The sequence below is a fragment of the Euleptes europaea genome, chromosome 10 (assembly GCF_029931775.1).
Source record: "Euleptes europaea isolate rEulEur1 chromosome 10, rEulEur1.hap1, whole genome shotgun sequence".
NCBI classification, from domain to species: domain Eukaryota; kingdom Metazoa; phylum Chordata; class Lepidosauria; order Squamata; family Sphaerodactylidae; genus Euleptes; species Euleptes europaea.
The window spans coordinates 20,200,418-20,220,507 of NC_079321.1; the positions used below are offsets into that span (position 1 = coordinate 20,200,418).

The 20,090-nt window shown below is 43.7% G+C and overlaps 1 protein-coding gene across 1 annotated transcript; it reads right to left on the reverse strand.

The window, feature by feature from the left end:
• Positions 1-604: 604 nt before the first annotated feature.
• On the reverse strand, positions 605-18,642 carry SERPINE3 (serpin family E member 3). The gene is made up of 9 exons (XM_056856885.1): positions 18,292-18,642; positions 16,499-16,769; positions 13,822-14,043; positions 10,324-10,521; positions 9,241-9,439; positions 7,545-7,645; positions 5,734-5,820; positions 2,771-2,854; positions 605-670 (listed from the first exon to the last, which is right to left on the reverse strand). Exons 1-9 carry the CDS (start codon positions 18,439-18,441, stop codon positions 621-623), a joined length of 1,362 nt encoding a protein of 453 aa, XP_056712863.1. The 5' UTR covers positions 18,442-18,642; the 3' UTR covers positions 605-620.
• Between the last annotated feature and the right edge of the window lie 1,448 nt (positions 18,643-20,090).

Sequence of the window (20,090 nt, forward strand, 5' to 3'; positions counted from 1 at the left end):
AATGATAAGTAGTAAGCCTCCTTTTCAGGATATAATCTTGTATGCTAGGAAGTAAGATCCATTTAACTCAGTAAATTTACCATGCAATCCTAAACAGAGTTATATACCTCCCATTGCCCATGCTCACTACTGCCTGCAGTCCTTGTCCAGGGTTCCCAACCTCCAGGTAGCACCTGGAGATCTCTTGCTATTACTATTGATCTCCAGTGTACAGAGATCAGTTCCCCTGGAGAAAATGGCCGCTTTGCCAATTGGACTCTATGGCATTGCAGTCCCTCCCTAACGCCTGCTCTCCTCAGGTTCCGCCCCCAAAATCTCCAGGTATTTCCCAACCTGGAGTGTAGCTAGGAGCACACAGTGAGGTGCTGAGGGGACAGCAGTGGGCCCTGCGAGAAACTTTGGGCCTTGGCAGCTGCCAGGGTATACTGATGCCAGCCCTGAATTGCTGTAACAAACAAAAGCACCATGCCGCTGGGGGGCGGGAATCAGTGTTTATTGACAGTCTCAAGTTACAACTTCCTCTCGCTCTTTGCAAGACTTCAATTTTACATTTTAAAGCTTCTTGGTATGCTTTAGTTTGAGTATGGTGAGTACAGATTGTGGAAGAAAGCATGGATCGGTCAAGCTAATTCTGTGGGATTCGTAAGTCTTCCAATGAAGAGAATGGAACCTGCAAAGAAAACAGGTTATTACATTTGCATTTGCTAAGAATGTGATTCTTATTGTAAAGCAGAATAAATGTGTACAGGTGGATCACAGTGCTAAAGTTAGTGCGTGTTTAACATTTGGCCACCAGCAGCATTTAGAAGTTGAGAGCTAAGGTTTTCTTGACTCAGTTATTAGAAAACTGTTATTGATGTATTATGGCTGACAAAAGTTAGAGACACATATGAAATGAAGTAATTTAAGAAGAAGGGTTGGTTTTTATATGCTGACTTTCTCTACCACTTAAGACAGAATCAAACCGCCTTACAATCACCTTCCCTTCCCCTCCCCACAACAGACACCCTGTGAGGTAGGTGGGGCTGAGAGAGTGTGACTAGCCTAAACTGGCTTCATGTGTAGGAGCGGGGAAACAAATCCAGTTCACCAGATTAGCATCCGCCGCTCATGTGGAGGAGTGGGGAATCAAACCCAGTTCTCCAGATCAGAGTCCACCGCCCTTAACCACTATACCACACTGGCTAAGCTAGGCTGTATCCATCCGGCAAATATTCTCCATTTCCCTGCCATTACTGCCATGAATACAGAGCATCCACACGGGAGTTTTGGGGTGTGTACATTCCTCCATCAACTGCCATTTTCTCTCCATTTTTGCCTTGCACTATCAGAGGGCAGGTAAATGGCAGCTGTGAGGGGCTGAGGGAGGACAATGGTGCTGTTCTCAGCAGGACCTTCAAAAATGCGCTCTTTCCTTTGACTGCAATCTTCCCAAAAAGATTATCTCAAACCAGGTTTGGAAAAGATTGGAGCGAAGCAGAGAAAACCCCCTCCCCCCAAAAAAAGGGCAATTAGGGGACAAGAGTATGCGGATACTAAAAAAAAAAAATCATGCTGCAGTTTAGATGCCAAACTAGAACAAATCCTCTTTGCTGAAGCAAACTTAGATGTAATGGAAACAGCCATGTTTATTACCGGAGTAAAGGGTGGGGAACCTTGGCTGCTCCCACACCAGGGTGATTTTCCGTGGTAATCTGATTGCAGATGCGATTCTGCGTGAAATCACCCTTACAACAGAGATTCCAGATAGCCCAGGGTAATAATTCTTTTCTCCATTTTTAGTGATAGTTTCCCTTTCACACATGATGTGCATTGAAGCCCCCCACCGCCGCCACCACTGTGTACTCATGTGACTCTGAGGATTCTTCGCCCATCCTGTTTTAACAACTGTTTAAAAAAACCTCCTCCTATTTGCAGAGCCTCCAACAATCCCCTCTCTTTGGTGTAAAAGGCAGGCAGTTCTCTTTTGTTATGCTAATTGTTGCCAGGGACTGGCCCCTTGTGGTCACCAACAAATGAAAAGAGTAATTGATGAGTAATTGACTAGCTATTCACCAGAGTCCTGCAATTGCACTGTTTCCCCTTCAGACACAAGCAACAACTTGTGCAATAGTGTCTTACTCGGGACATACCAGTTTTGGTACAGGTTCAAAATAAAGCAGATTTTGTTTGTGGAATGAATGGGGTGTTAGCGGTCTGTGCACAAATATAGGATGTCATGTGGAGACATGGAAAAACAAGGCACCTCAGTTGGGTGTCTCCATCGTGTGGGAAACTCCATCATGTGGGAAACTTCATCAGCGTCTCTCAAATTCGTCAGATCTCATGAGGAAGCCCTTCCCACAATACCGCAAACTAAAAAATTTCCTAGCTGCTCTTGCGTTCTGTTAGTATTTGTGCAAAAGTTTGTCTAGTGCTATAATAAGTAGGGTCCTATAGCAGCTGTTATGCACTAGATTGTGCAAGTGGACGCACATCTTGGAATTTAATCTGAGTTTTCTCACACACCCTTCCAGCGCAAGGCGTCAAGCAGCCCTGCCAAGATTAGAAGGTGAAGAAGAGCACCTTTACATGCAGTGCATTATATCCTGCAACATAGAAAAGCCGACAGAGGGATGAACCTGAGTACATTACAAAAAACTGCAAAAACTGAAGTATGAAGTATAACAGGTGGTTTTATGGATCTTCAACTAAGCGGCATATCATGTCTTAAATAAGTCAATGGTATCTTTCTATCGTAACTCTTACGGGGAAAGTGACTTGTGCTTACCTGTACTGGCTTGCCTAAGGAGAAAATTAAAAGGTCTGTCAGCTTTGAAGACAGGAGCCCGGGATCTTTTTAGCAACACCATAGCTGTGGTATAAAACATTAGTTAATAAGAAGAGTTGATTTTTATATGCTGACTTTCTTTACCTTTTAAGGAGAATCAAACCGGCTTACAATCTCCTTCTTCTCCCCACAACAGACACCTTGTGAGGTAGGTAGGACTGAGAGAGCTCAAAGAGAACTGTGACTAGCCCGAGGTCACCCAGCAGGCTTTACGTGGAGAAGTGGGGAAACCAACCCAGTTTACCAGATTAGAGTCCACCACTAATGTGGAGGAGTGGGGAATCAAACCCAGTTCTTCCGATTAGAGTCCGCCGCTCTTAACCACTATGACACGTTGGCTCTCTGTATTCAATTATTTCCCTTTGTCCAATTCCACAAACCTCACAGAGAGGTACCACGCCAGCATGTATTCCAATTTACATCCTCATTGCAAGGATGTTTTACTGTATAACATCATCTCTAGAGAAGTTATTTTGCATCTGTTTGAGAGATCTTGTTTGTCCATACATTTACTCTCCTATCCTGAGAACACTTTCCTGGGAATAAGCCCCACTGAGTAAACTTGAGTAGGATTTTGAGTATTCCTATTTAGAATTGTACTGTTACCACACACTGAAGGCTGCCAGCTATTTCCCCAGCTATCTGAAGAAGTGAGCTGTGGCTCACGAAAGCTCATACCCCGCCAGAAATGTTGCTAGTCTTTAAGGTGCTACTGGACTCTTGCTCTTTTATACAGCTTGATTAGCGTCTTGATTAGCGTCTTGATGAAGGGATAAGGTAAATTTGGGTGTCAAAGCAGCACTTTTTGTAGTAAAGTTAGGACCTCATTACACATAGGGTAAGAGTTCTGTGACTGGATCATCTGACATTTTGTTTAACATTAAAAAGCAGCCATGGAGAGGACCCGATCTAAACTGGCAAAGAAGGAAGGGGAGGCAAGAATATCTGCGCAGCTCAGAAATGCATGACTGTTCTGCATTAGTGCTGCAAGTTCTGAGAATTTGCTCCTCATCCGTTTATGCCTGGGATCTTCATACCTTCAGGACCACCTCCTCCAATATTAGGTTTGCCAACCTCCAGGTACTAGCTGGGGATCACCTGCTATTACTCCTGATCTCCAGCTGATAGAGATCAGTTCCCCTGGAGAAAATGGCCTCTTTGGCAATTGGACTCTATGGCATTGAAGTCCCTCCCCAAACTCCACTCACCTCAGGCTCCGCCCCGAAAACCTCCTGCCAGTGGTGAAGGAGGACCTGGCAACCCTATCCAATATTTCCCCCCGAGAGTGTTACGATCTAGTACTCAAATCTCTTGGGTGATCCCTGGCCCAAGATGGTCCATTTGTCCGCAACTAAGGCCAGGGCCTTTGCAGCCATGGCCCCTGCCTGGTCAAACTCTCTGTCTGAAGAGACCATGGCTCTGCGGGACCTCTCCCAGATCTGCAGGGCCTGTAAGACAGAGATGTTCTGACAGGCTTACAGATGAGGGTAACATTCCTCCTCTTGTTGTGCGGATCGACTTCTCCCTCTTTGAGATTGCAGCTTCCAGCTTAGTATTTAACACATTATATTTCACCTGCTCCCCCAAGCACTACAGTTGGTAACCATGTTTTTTTTGTCTTTCACCTATCATTGTTTTTTTCAACTACGGGGGAGCGAATGTTCTCCATCTGAACGCTGCTTGGGCCTTCGCCATCAGATTGGCTGTACAGCTGCTACTACTGTGGCTTGACTGAAATTGGATTTTAAATTTGGCTTTATTCTTAATTTGTATTCAATTATTATGTATTGTTTTTATTTTGTATGTACTATGTATATTTTAACTTGTTGGAAGCCATTCTGAACCCCACGTTGGTGGGGGGAAAGTGGGATGTAAAACAAAACAAAACAAATAAAAATGGAATGTCCTTGTAGTACATTAATGAATTTGTTTTACTTTCTGAGCCTCCTCGAGTTGGTTTCTGCAGAGGTGACGCCTACATTTAATTAATAGTTGTGCGTGCTACACATGCAAATTACAATCACATGTCATAAACTGGATTAGCAGAGCTAGTTTTTATAGGCACTTCACCACTGAGTCATACTAACACTAACCAGAATTGTGGGAAGAAACAACCAAAGGGAAACAAAGATTGTGGAGCATTGTGAATTTGCCCTAATGCAATCCCACACTTGAACTGCTGGCTCAGTGGTAGAGCATCTGCTTTGTGTAACAAAGGTCCCAGGTTCAATCCCCAGCATTTCCAGTTAAAAGGATTGGGTACCAGATGGTATAATAGACCTCTCCTTGAGCTTCTGGAGAGCCATTTACTTCCAGTGGGAGTACACAAGACTGACCTTAATAGAGCAATGGTCTGGCTCAGTCCAAGGAAGCTTTTTGTATTTGTAGTTACTGTACAAAGGCTGCGATTGTATAGACTTGAATGCAAACCACATCAAGTTCCACCAGTTTCCTTGGAAGTAAAATGTGCATACAACTATTGCTGTAACATCCTGAAGTTTCGATTGGTGCAGTCCTTCCCTTGATACAGGGTTACTAATGTCACGGTGGGGCACAGAGGTCTCCCGGAATTACAACTAATCTTCAGGCAAAAGAGATCAGGTCTCCTGGAGGAAATGGCACCTTTGAAGGGTGGAAACAGAAGTCCTAAAGTGACTTCCCCACTAAGCTCCCTCCTCTCTCCAAACCCCTCCTTTTCCAGGCACCACCCTTAAATTTCCAGGAATTTCCCAAATCAGAATTTGCAGCCATATCTTTGTGGTTTATTGGATGCATAGTGCCCTAGAACACGCTACTTGAAAAACTGCCTGCCTTGAAGAGTTAAGTTTATGGGACTGAAGACAAATTGTTTCATGAATGGGGAAAAATTTAAATAATAAGCAATTAAAAATTCTCTGTTTTACCTGTAGCACCTGAGGCCTTTGTACCATCTTCTGTCACTTCAATCTTTGCTTTGTGGATGGCTTCTGAGATAAACAGGCTTCCCTGTTCTAGGAAACCAAAGTATGAATCACATTTGCCATTGAAATGCAAAAACAACTAAGAAGAAGTAAGTCTAGAGAGGTTTGAAAGCAGGGCTGTGACCGCACTTTGTATTCCCAGCGATGTATTAAGAGTTTGAAAACGTTATAAAAAATACTGTTCGCACTTTGTTTGGCCCCTTTAGCTGTGAAGACGTCTTCAAACCATTTATTAGCCGTGGTATCCAAAAACCCTTTTAAAGCAATGTTTTTTATAACATTTTCAAACACTTAATACATCACTGGGAATACAAAGTGCGGTAACCCCCCAGGTCAGATATACTTTAGACGGGAATCAAAATGCCAGATTAAAAAGTACCTCACTTTGCCTGTGCAATCCTAAACAGAGTTACACACTCTGAAACATCTTGACTTCAATGGACTAAGAAAGGTGTAACTCGGTTTAGGACTGCACTATTTGCAGAATGCAAAAGGCATTCTTGGAAGTTATAGAATTTCCTTCTGGAAGTTTTAAGAGTCTGGAGGGGGAATGAGAGATCTGCTACTTCTGTGTTTCTGACAGAGGTGTGAGATTTCCAGAAATTCTGAAGCCATGGGGAAAGAATGGCTTTAAACTTTTTTTAAAAAAAGGATACTTTAGGAAAAATTGAAATATGTAAAATACTCTCTACATCACACCTAAACTTACTTTTAATGCTTTAACAACATAAACATTCATAATTTGAAATTTAGCATATAAAATTGTGTGGCTTGGCATACTTATCAAATTATAAAACATAAATGTCTTCGTTTTCTGAAACTAAACTGCAAATATATCCATTATTGAGACACAGCTGCAAACTGCTGCACCCTATGCTACCTTAGCACGTATATCTTACAGCCCATTCCTGAGCTGTCGGCTGGCAGGGAAAAGAGCTGACGAAGCCACCAAAAAGAGCTGACGAAGCCACCATGAAACGTGAAGTGACTGGTCTCACATCATGAAATGTGAAGTGACTGGTCTCACATCCTGCAACTTTTTGAGGCTTTTGCCCATGGACTTGAGTTGCACTGGTACTTTATTGCTAGTTTTGTTACCATTTGATACTCCATTGTTATGAATGTAATACTTTGGTTGTTCTTTTGGTTTCAATAGGGCATGAATTCAATGCTCAGTAAACATTGTTGAAAGCTTGTAAATAATTCAGTGCTTGTGTAATTTTTGCACTGTGTTCTTTGTGGAGCCTTCATGCTGCCAATTTCCTAAGGTTACCTATTACAGCGCAGGTTGTTTGTTTTGCTTAACCACCTGGCACTTGGCAATCCTAGGTGGGGGAAATCATTAAAAAAACAACTCAGAATAATCTCCCCCCCCCCAAATTCCATGTGGTTCCCCATTGGATCAGCACTGATCCAGAACTCCAGTTATTCAGAAGGATCTGTTATGCTGAATCACTGATGGTGGTACGTGCCATTTAGTCACAGCCAACTTAAAGCAACCTCATAGGGCTTTCAAGGCAAAAGACAAACAGAGGTTGTTTGCCATTTCCTGCCTCTGCATAGCAACCCTGGACGTCCTTGGTGATCTCCCATCCAAGTACTAACCAGGGCCAACCTTGCTTAGCTTCTGAGATCTGATGATGTCAGGCTAGCCTGCTCTATCCAGGTCAGCATGAATCATTAGCACATTATAAAAACTGTTGTCAAAAGACCCAATACACTGATAAAGCACCTTAAGCAAAGGATAGGCTTACCTGAAATACCAGTAAAATCTGCCACAGCTGGATCAAACATATCTGTAATTCCTAATGCAGGCAACACCATTTTTAGGTCCAAGTGGTTTTGAATTCTGAACCTGAAAAGAGAGTGGGTAGAAATATAGATACTGTTTACCAAGTTCCCCTGTATTGGTTTACTCTTTACTGTAACACAGCTGCTTGAGCAAATACAACCATCATGTTGTAAGCTTAGAGAAAATCTTCTGTACGCTTTGCTTTTTGTGTGCATGATTAACACAAGGTAAGCAGTTCTGGAGGGCATATCTTTTATTACCAGTGTACCTGATATATCCAGATAGTCTAATTTTTTTAAATCTCCAAAACATCTGCTTCTCTTTCTTTAAAAGAAACCACCTTTTTGTAATTAAACACGTATTGACTTTGAATATTCAAGAGACGTTGTTCCTCTTCCAACAGAGACCTCATGGAACAGTTTAAAAGGAACTTGATGCTCAGTTAAACTGGTTGGGATTATTACATCCTAGGCTCCTGGCCCCATAGATTCTTTCCCTGATTACTTCCAGTGGTGACTGCTTCTTTTTCAACCATGTTAACCAACATTTACAAAGCTTTGGCAAATTTCTTATGTTTTAAAAGGCAGCTTTATGTCACAGCCCTCAACTTGGAAACACCTTGATTACTGTACACTACACATCATACCTCAACATTTCTTAGCACAGGGTTGTAGAACTCTGATAATAAACTGTGCCAGTCCACTATCCTGTTAGTACCAAAATGAGGTATCAGCCAGCACTGGCTACTGGAATATCTGTAACAGCATACATGTATATCCAGAAGAACAAGCAACCCATCTCCCCACAAAGCTAGCCACACCATAACCTATGAATAGGGTTGCCAACCTCCAGGTACTATCAACAGCAAAGGCAAAAAAAGTGCTGTAGAGTAAGGCACCAATCAAATAAACAGCACCAAGGCTCAATCAACAACTATATATATATATATATATATATATATATATATATATATATATATATATATATATATATATATATATATATACACACACACACACACACACATATAAACCCAAAAAAATTCAACACAACAAATGCACAAATTACAACAATACAGAAATGAACCAAATCAGTTCACCTGAAGAGAAGGGTCACTCTGGCAATTGGACTCTATCGCACTGAAGTCCCTCCCCTCCTCAAACCCCACCTTCCTCAGGCTCCACCCAAAAAACCTCCCATGGGTTGTGAAGAGGGACCTGGCAACCCTACCTATGGAATATGTGGACTATGAGTTTCTGTAAGGCACTAAGCCTACTGTCATTACTGTTCAGGTGAAACTTGTACTCCAGGTGACTTTTGCACCACTTTGTCTATTGCTGTCTGTGCCTCACCTAGCCAGTCAGGGATCTCTGCATATTTTCAGTACTGTCCTCAGAATCTGATAACATTTCCACTTTCAATTTCCTAAACCTGTTTCTAACCTAAAATTATAGTCTTGCAAGGCTGTTGATTTGGCCTTGGCATGGCTCAGAGTAGAGGCCTTTTCAATTCTAACCCCTAGAAAAAAAACACTTTTCCTTCATCATTTTTCCTTTGGTCTGTAGTAGTCCAGCTATGACTCCACCTCCCACCTCTCCCTCCAAAACAATTATCTAGTCAGAAGAGGCCATGCAAATGAACATACAATTATCTTCTACCTTGGGAGAAATATATCCATCTTTGTTCTCCTCAAGCTATTGGACCACACCGAGAAGGTTTTGGCTGAGAGGTGTCTCTCAGTTGGGGCAAGTGATGTTCTCTTGTCAGATGGAAGTATCACAAACATGCTGACATCCTCCCCCAAATAGGGCAACTCCACCACACTGATCCATTCCAGATGGTCTGTCAGAAACTCCCCTGACATTTGGGAAACAAATAGAGTATTCAGTATTCTTCAAGAAAAGCAGCAGATATGTTGAATCACCTAGTGTGTTTTGTTTTTATTAAAGGAGGAACAGAAAAGCAAACTTCCAAATAATGGATTTTTGTCATACCTTGGATGGTAATAAGTAAAATTCACCAAAATGATATGAATCAAAAACTCATGTGAGCTGAAGTTATCTTTAGATATAGTCTTTGGTCGTAAGAGAGAACCAAAAGGGTTTGCCATGAAAATTGTAATGTATGACAGACTTCTGCTTACATTACATTCTCAGAATGTGTATGTCCACATTATGATTTTTATCATAGGAATGACTTGTAGTGTAACTAGAAATAATTATGATGCAAAGAAGAAATAAAAGTATAATCTCTGTCCATTGGGAGCAATATACATCAGGGATCAATCAAACCTAGCTCATCCATGTAGGTTTGAAGTGTAGATCTCACCAAAGAATATTCTTTGTGTGGGGGTGTGCTTCAATCCAAAACTGTATCTAGCATGTCATTAAAATCTCCCCCCACCAACAGGTAGTTTACCAAGTGGCTGAAACATTGATGAAATATGCCTGGAGAATCCACATTTGGCCCATACACATTAATCATAACAATAACAGAATTGGAGCTTTCCACTACCAAAATAATAAAGCGACCATTTGGATCTGTAATCACTTGCTGGACCTGAAAAGAAACAAGTTTGTTGATCGATATAGCAACGCCTTTAGATCAGTTTAGACATATTGGTAACATACATCACCAACCCAGTCCTTACACAACATGCCTGGCAGAACCTATTGTCTCACATGGATGGTATTCTTTGGATGGAGTGATCATCCAACGATGTTGGCGCAATTAGTAATTACCGTAATTAACTTCAGCGCTGAGATACATAGTTGGCACTTTCAGGGTGAAGCCCTCTGTGGTGGTAAAAGTCAAAGCTTGAGTGTCCATAAATGTGAACTTCCTTTGCCAAGTGCTTTTGAAGTACATGGTGCTCACCAAAGCTATCTGGTTAAAGGGGGAATCAATGGTTTCCAAGGAAAGGGAATTTGATTCTCCATCTACAAAGGAAAGTAGATACAATAATTAAGTATTGGCGAAGGAAATCTGAATGTAACCCATTTGTCTAGGTTTGCCCATTTGTCTAGGTTTGGGAACTTCCTGGAGTTTGGGGGGAGGAGCCTGGGGATGGCAACTTTTGGGGAGGGGAGGAACCACAGTAGGGTTGCCAGGTCCCTTTTCACCACCAGTGGGAGGTTTTTGGGGCGGAACCTGGGGTGGGCGGGGTTTGGGGAGGGGAGGGACTTCAATGTCATAGAGTCCAATTGGCAAAGCAGCTATTTTCTCCAGGCGAACTGATCTCTATCGGCTGGAGATCAGTTGTAATAGCGGGAGATCTCCAGTCAGTACCTGGATGTTGGCAACCGCTGGAGGGTAGGTAACCAAAATGGGCATGGCTCTCTCCATAAATGCCTCCCTGTGCTGTCTTGTGTCAGTATGAGTAACAGAGTATGGGTGTCTTGTGGTTTGCTTGTAGGGCTGCCAACCTCCAGGTAGCAGCTGGAGATCTCCTGCTGTTGCAACTGATCTCCAGCTGACAGAGATCAGTACACCTGGAGAAAATGGCCGCTTTGGCAATTGGAGTCTATGGCATTGAAGTCCCTCCCCTCCCCAAACCCTGCCCTCCTCAGGCTCCGCCCCCAAAATCTCCCACCAGTGGCGAAGAGGGACCTGGCAACCCTATTTGCTTGGATGGGAATTCCCAACATGTGGTGCCAAAGTTAGGTGCCAGGTCTCCCTGAAAGCATACGGGCCACCTAAACTCCCGGACTGGACCTGGCAATCCGATATGCAGGCACACGACTACTGTTCCAGCCGCACACCCGCTCCAAACGCTACTGGACGGCCGCTGCGCGCTCCAGTGAAACTGACACGGCCGCTCCTGCGAGCTCCATGCAGCCAGCAGCTAGGAAACAGAAGCAAGGGCCACCTCCAGTGAACCTGAGAGTCTCCATGTTCCTGTGCATACCCTGTTCCAGCCGCAGCCATGTCATAGAAAGCAGACAGTCACGTAGTCAGTGCCAACACCCCCCTCTCCCACTGCAACATCAGCAGCTTAATGGGCAATCAGCAGCGATCCTGATATCAGCGATGAGTCGTTCTTCCAGTTATGCAGCAGCGATCCCCAGACGTTTGCAGAGAATGCACTTATTGTTCCAGAACGTTAATCACTTCAGCAGAGATCTCCCGGTTCCTCCCGGGTTGCAAAAGCCATTGGAATGAGAATAGATTTCCAAATTCTTACCATCCCCACCCCGGTAGCCACAGATTAATCCTTTTGTCACCTTTTGTCACCTGGGAACCTAGGAGGGGTACACCCCCTCTCCCCGCCCCCAGAAAAAAAAGTATATCTGGGGTGCCCCTATCGCGAGTTTCAGCGTGCTTAGTCAGTTGTCCCAAGACACTCCACCAGACGTTGACTATTAGAAAAGTGCTCAGTTTATTTACAGTGCATCCAATCTCCAGCATACACTTCCAATCAGTAACACAATTCAACATAGCCTCCGGCTTAGCCCTCCTTAACTCACCAACAACTGATGTATACACATTATACATCAGATATGTACCAGGCCACCTGCTGCTACACCCACAGCATTGCATCACCTTTCCGGCCATATCTGGTTCCTTCCAGTTTACACTGCTGCTGCAGGCCATTACAGACTCTTACATCAGCCCAGATCCTCTAGATCTGACATGTACTGACAGCTCTCTCTGACCAGCTGTCCTGTCATAATATTACAACATGCTTGTATTTGCGACAGCCCCCAGCCCATGGCGTTACCTTATGTCTTTCCTGGCATTTTTGCAGTTACTCTGTTGGTTTGGTTTTGCGCAGCCTGACCACGCTCCCTCCCGCCTTGCTGGCCATGTCTACGGGAACCCCTTGCCCCCGCCTTTGCTCTTAATTTCTTCTGTCTTAGTCTACGTGAATTTGGACAACACCTCTTCAAGAACAGTAAATATCACCCCATCAACGATCCCTTCCACGTTGGCATCTGTGCTTGTACTACTCTCTTTGAATTTCGTAGATTTCTCTGTATGTGTGTATGCATTATTAATTTGAAAGAAAACAACATAAACTCTCTTAATTCGGAATCCTTTGCTTCTGTCTTGATTTAAAGGTCACAGTTACAGGCTCTGCTATACAAAGGTTGCTCTCGCTATATAAATATTGTAGTTTGCCATCTTGCTTGCTAATTCCCCAAGTTAAAGAGCAATTTGGCTAACATCCCTGTTAGTTAGAATGGATATTAGTCATGCTGCATACCTATTCTCTCTAGTATCAGAGGAGCATGCCTATTATATTAGGTGCTGTGGAACACAGGCAGGATAATACTGCTGCAGTTGTCTTGTTTGTGGGCTTCCTAGAGGCACCTGGTTGGCCACTGTGTGAACAGACTGCTGGACTTGATGGGCCTTGGATCCAGCAGGGCCTTTCTTATGTTCTTATGTTTCCCGGCTACTGGCGGGGGTTGGGGAGGTAGGGTTGCCAGATCCAGGATGGGAGGCTTCTGGAGATTTGGGGATGGATCCTAGGGAGGTCAGTGGGGTACAATGTCATGGTGTCCACACTCCAAAGCATCCATTTTCTCCAGGGGAACTGATCTCTACAGTCTGGAGATGAGCTGTGATTCCAGGAGATCCTCAAGTCCCACCTGGAGGCTGGCATCCCTATTAGAAGAAAGAAGAGGGGAATAGAACCCAACCTAGAAAATGGAAGTTGGGTACCCAAGGTTGGGTGGGATGAAAAACATATATATAAATAATGAAAATATATAATTTATTAGAAGCACTATATAAGAATTAAAATTATTTAAAAACAGTTTGAATAGGTTGATACTTGCACACAACTTATGTGGGAGACATGTACAGCCCAGGATAAAAACCTAAAACAATCCCACCAGATGTTGTTGTAATTGGTAATATATACAACCTATTACATGCCTGGTCTGTTGTATATTGCTTGTATATGTAAATATATTTGTAATGTGTGTGCATGTTTTATACATGATTTAAACAGACCACTGAGGAAGGCCATATAGGCCGAAACGCGTTTGGCTTGTGGTGACAGACATCAACCTTAAGAAATGCCATTGAGCTATTTTAACGGGTTTAAAATAATTTTAATCCTTATATAGCGCTTCTAATAAATTATATATTTTCATGATTTATATATATGTTTTTCATCCCACCCAACCTTGGGTACCCAACGGCTGGCATCCCTATGCCAAACCTATGTATTGAAAAACTGTACATTAGAAGTGCTAACAGGGGATGGGGGGGGGTTCTTGATACTTTACCTCCGGTGTTTGCGGCAATCCATTCGTTTATCCGAGCTGCAGTCCTGTTAGGCTCGCTGAAGTTGGTGTGTCGCACGGTGTCATTTGCCCAGAGCGCAGCATATTGAATGAACTGAGGCGAAAGGCACGTTCCGGTTTGAATAAAGAGGGCACAGGCTAGTTGGATTACAGTCTCTCGGCTTGAGTTGGTCCCGTCTTTATATAGTGTGGGCACACCTGGATCTGCTATGAGCAAGAAACATCCTTCTGACAATTACGTTCTTACAGAAGGGAGAAAATATGATGATAAACGTAATTCCAATGTTCAGGATTCATGCCAGCCTTATCATCTTCCAAAGGCCATTTCAGATAATGAATAAAAGGAGAGTTATGTTTCTCCCATCAATTACCTCCTACAGCCTTTCTAGCCACCCCCCCCCCAACCTGCTGACTTTAACTTTCTTAATTTAATAACAATGTTTTTTTATGTATGGCTGTTACCCTCGCGGTCCACCCTCCACAACTTCGGGTCTTTGTGTTGATTGTGTGTGCCGTTTCCAACCGGCAGAGGTCGCCTCGCTCTCCCCCTGCGTTTCCCCGCTTTTTGCCTGTATTTTCTGGGGCCTGTTTTATCTCGAAATTGAAAACTCAGACAAAATGCAGGGAAACACAGGGGGAGAGCGAGGCGACCTCCGACGGTTGGAAACGGCACGCAAAATCCAAAGACCCGAAGTCGTTGGAGGGGCGACCGTGAGGGAAACAGCCATGCGTAAAAGACCAATTCTCCAAAACCAAAAACTCATTGCTTATATTAAAAAGGCGTTCGAAAGAATTCTTTTCAAATGCTGCGGTAAAGTTCATTCTAGAAGTGTAGCTTTGTAAGAGCCAAACTAGAGGTTATTTTCAACATGAGTTCACCATGAGGACTTGCAGACATACTACAGCTGCAATTCCCAGTGGCAACTCCTGTGTAAAAAGGGCACACAGACCCGATTCTGATTGGGACCATGGGGGGGAGGGAAGGGAGGGGCTCTTGCTTTCCACCTGTACTGTTTTTGGCAGCTGAAACAACCCCAAAGGGTTGTTATGTCTGGAGGCCTCCTGACAGGGCGAATGATGCTCCCCCTGCAGCCCCCCCCGGTCATTTCAGCTGCCAAAAACAGCATGGGGGGAGGCAGGAACTTCTCCCCCCTGCTGCAGTCCCAATCAGAACTGGGCCCATCTGCACTTTTTACAGGGGAGCTGCCACTAGGCTGGCAGCTACAGTATGGTTGCATGTCCCTGTGGTGTCAAAAGAGGTTTATATGGTAATTAGAGGCATGGCGGGGACTTGTTATTACCCCTTCCAGGGGTCTTACTTTTAGGACTAATAATATCATCCTCCATAAAAAGAACAGTACTTTTTTAAAAATTTAAATATCTGTATGTGATTTCTGTTTATCCCTCTCACTCTACATTTGCTGCTGAAAACATACCGCAAAAGTATTACTCTTTTGATGTTATTATGCCCTTGATGAGCCTCAGACTGGGTGCCCTGCCTTGATGCTGGGCTTGGGTTCCTGGGCCTATCCCAGTTTCCATGGCTGCTGCACCTGACCCTCACCTGCCAGCATGTTGCCAACATCTGAGCCCCCAACAACAAGCCAGGCACCACCCTCCTGGCGGCACACCACTTCTGGCTGGGCCATGTTTACTTCCAGCTGGGCCATTGGAAGTGCCTTGCTGCCATCCCAGCTCCGCAGGGCTGCCCAGATGGCTACAAATGTATTACTGTTAGGGCTCTAGTTTGGCGAGCAATTTCCTTATCAGTTGGAGCAAACAATAAGGAGAATATCATTCCTGCTCTCGTCAGCCTCTTTATGTGAAGATGGTATAACTCCTCTGTTCTCTTGACCCATCTTACAAGAGCACAAAAGAGGAAGAGTTGACAGAAACCATGTGTAATGTGTAATGACATCCCTACGTTCTCATTACTCAGGTTCAAATCCCCCCTCTGCCATGTAAGATTGCTGAGTGACCATGAACACATGAACACATGAAGCTGCCTTCTACTGAATCAGACCATTGGTCCATCAAAGTCAGTATTGTCTACTCAGACTGGCAGCAGCTCTCCAGGGACTCAGGCAGAGGTCTTTCACATCACCTACTTGCCTAGACCCTTTAACTGGAGATGCCAGGGATTGAACCTGGGACCTTCTGCATGCCAAGCAGATGCTCTACCACTGAGCCACAGCCCCTCACCCTCCCATGGGCCAGTCGCTGGTCTTTCATGCATGGCTGTTTCCCTCACCATCACCCCTACGACAACTTCGGGTCTTTGTTTCGATTATGCAAGCTGTTTCCGACTGTCAGAGGGTTGCCTCATTGTCCCCCTGCATTTCCCCGCATTTTGCCCACGATTTCAGGAACCTGTTTTATCTCAAATTTGAAAACGCAGGCAAAACGTGGGGAAACCCAGGGGGAGAGCAAAGCGACCTCTGACGATCAGAAACGGCATGCATAATCACAACAAAGACAACATCTGCTTTGGGTCTCCATTGGAGATTAAAATGGGGTATAAATACCTAAGTAAATAAGTAAGTATCCAGCCTAATGATACGTTCTAAAGAACTTGAAAAGGTTGCAGGCCGTTTTATGGTGTTTTGGTTAGTCCTAGCAAGAAATATTGCATGACTTTTGTTTTCAGCAAGTACATTACCATGAGGGTTGTATCCCAGAGCATGCTCCAGTTGCTCAAAAGTGTTCCCTTGAGCTCCAAGCTGAAGAAGTCCCAAGCCAAGGGAGATGCTTGCAGGAGAAATTAGCAAGTCAGTTCCATTTTCAAGCTCTGCCAAGCCCTGGAACAGGGTGAAGGCAAACTCTGCTGTTGGGTGCTTTGGGTCCTCATTGTGCTCACAGCTTCCGACATTTAAGGAACAAAACAACAAGAGAAGGGCCATAATGGAAAGGGACCACATGAAGGCAGAGTGCTTCGTTGCCAAAGGGCGTCACACCTGCAGCCAGCGATGGGGGAACTCAAGTTACTGACAGAATGGAGAATGTGCAATAGCAAAACGTCTCCCATGTCCTACTTATGTGGCAGACATAATGAATGACTCTTCGACCATTCAGTTGGTCAGATAGTATTTTATTGATTTAATTATTTCCTTTATAGCCCACTTTCTCACTGAGACTTGATGCGTTACAAAATTAAAAACCATATGGTGCAATAAATACAGTAAACTGTGCAATAAAAGTGCCTATTTTTCCATACATGTTAAAGACAACCCTGTTCCCTGTAAAAATGACCTCCTGAACAATGCCATTTTCTACATTCTGCAGAATAAGTGTATTTTGTGTGTAGCATTTACTGTGGACCATAATGGAAGAGTAGCCAAACTCTTAAGATATACAAAGCTTTTTGACACAGATCGCTAATTGTCAGCGGTGTGTTCTAGTGGTTAGAATGAGAGACTGGGACTGTGGGGGGGGACCCAGGTTCAAACCCCCTCTCTGCTAAGAAGCTCACTTAGTGACCTTCGGCCATTCACTCTATTTCAGACTAACTTATCTTGTGTGTGTGTTCAGTGCCATCAAGTCGCTTCTGACTCATGGCGACCCTATGAATCAATGTCCCCCAAAATGTCCTATCTTTGACAGCCTTGCTCAGGTCTTGCAAACTGAGGGCTGTGGCTTCCTTTATTGAGTCAATCCATCTCTTGCTGGGTCTTCCTCTTTTCCTGCTGCCCTCAACTTTTCCTAGCATGACTGTCTTTTCTAGTGACTCTTGCCTTCTCATAACTTACCTTACAGGATTGTTATTATGATAAACTGGGAAGGGGGAATCATGTATGCTAACCTGAGCATCTTGGAAAGTGTGGGATAGAATATCATCTAACAAACACTATGAAGAGAAAGATGACTATTCATGCAAATTATTTCTCAGACTCCAGGATCTGCTCTTCAAACACATAATACCAGATACAATAGATACAAAACACTATGAAAATGGACTTTAAATCTACAGAGAAAAAGAAACAAAGACAACACAGATATATTTAACATATCCAAACTAATCTGATAAATAATATTTTAGCAAGGAATCCATTAGACTCAAGTAGTAATCAGCAGCCTGATTTTATGCCCATTTTCTTGGAAGTAAGTCCTACTGAATTCAGTGGGACGTTTCCCAAGTAAATCCACCTAGGATTGCTGCTCATTTTCTTAGTTACTCTTTGCATTGAACAATTCAGGAATGGGATATGTTATTATTAACATGCCAATGCCAGCTTGCTCTTTTAAAATGTTTTGAAATGAAATTGTTAAAACTATGCACAATAAACAGGTTAAAAGAGGTTTTTCTGATTTTTTTAGAATAACAAAATGTATGCACAAGATCTGGTTCTCTCTATTCAGTGCAAAGGAACATGTTCAGAACCATGTGTTTCAGAACTGCCCACACGATTCTGCCTTTTGCTCCAGAGAGCAAGTGAGCTCCTACAGTTTCCTTACCGTAAGCCGAGTGGGGTTGCTTTGTGCTGCCTTTCTGCCGTGTTCAGCAGCTAGTCCTACGTTCAGATCCAGGTCTCTCCCCTTCTTTAATATGTAGCGGAATGGGGTCTTAGTCATAAGACTGCACTGAAAGGGATAGTCCGGGATCATGGTCTCTGTCGGCGATGTCCGTACCACTCTGTCCAAATTCCTGTCGGGCTCTATATGGAGCCAGGCAAAGAGGCACACGGCGTTACCCGGCAAATCCCAGGCAAGGAACAAGAAGGTACTGATGGAGAAAGACCCAGCAGGTACGGTTCAAGGAGACGTGTGACCTGATCCTACTAATAGGAAGGATCACCTACTGATATCTATTCCCTCCCCCTCTTTTAAATGCATTCCTTAGATTTCTTATTCGCAAATAGAAGGAGAATTTTGTGCGGACAAGGCACTGCATTTATTGGATGAATTTATCTCCAGCTACCCAAGACAGGATTACTCCCATGGATCCTCACCCCAGTTCCACTTTTTAGTCTAAATATCAGGGAACAGTTTGGAAATAGATTATCCCCCGAGCGGATCATTGCTGATCTTCTCTTCTGGCTAATCATTACTTTTTTAAAGAGGGGAAATGGATGAGGATTTATGTCATACATACTATGCTCTGTGGTCAAATGAATTCATGGGATAGATTGGGTGACATCAAAGCAAACATCCAAAGGGGCTAGCTATATTAAAGGGTCCAACTGCCCAATCCTCTCCACACCCCACCGCTTGTAAGCTTCCCCCAGAAGCTTGTCGGATGGTGCTGGTGTGATAAACGCACATTTCAAATTGAGATGGCTAATGAATTGTCAAGCAGGACAAAGGTAGAAGGAATTCCCTTACAGGTGTGATGGGGAGGGGCTGTGTCTCAGTGGTAGTGCATCTGCTTCGCATGGAGAAGGTCCCAGGTTCAATTCCTGGCATGTCCAGTGGAACACACACGAAGCTGCCTTATACTGCATCAGACTCTTGGTCCATCAAAGTCAGTATTGTCTACTCAGATCAGCAGTGGCTCTCCAGGGTCTCAGGTAGAGGTCTTTCACATCACCTACTTGCCTGGTTCCTTTAACTGGAATGCTGGAGATTGAACCTGGGACCTTCTGCATGCCAAGCAGATGCTCTGCCACTGAGACACAGCCCCTCCTATAAAAGAATCAGGTAGCAGACGATGCGAAGGATCTCTGCCTGAGACTTGGAAAGCAGCTGTCAGACTGAGTAGATAATACTGACTTCAATGGACTAAGGGTCTGATTCATAATTTGTAGGAGTGTTACAAAAAGGCATTGTGAGACAAGAGTTACTGTCTGTAGGAAATGGGGCCCGTTCCCCCTCTTAGCTTTTACCCTACTTGTAGTCAATGTCTTCAATACATAATTGACATGAATGGTCATCTAGAGCAGGGCTTCTTAAACTTTTCCCCCTCACAATCCCTTTTTTGCCCGAGAAATTTTTATGCGACCCCAGGTATATAGGTATATAAAATAGGTATACAAATCAAAGATTTACTGATAATAAATCATAAATCATAAATAAATTTATACTATCAAACCCAGTTCTCCAGATCGGAGTCTACCACTCCAAATCACCACTTTTAACCACTACATCATGCTGGAACTTTGAGCTCCCACTTGGGTTTATAATAGCGACAATACGATAATATAATATAGCAGTAATATCTATCCTGCTTGCAATTTTTCTCCTTTAGGCATGGAAGATTTGTGCATCAGTCCTGGGAAGGGAAAGCACACAGAACCCAAACCTTACAGTCTCCTTGG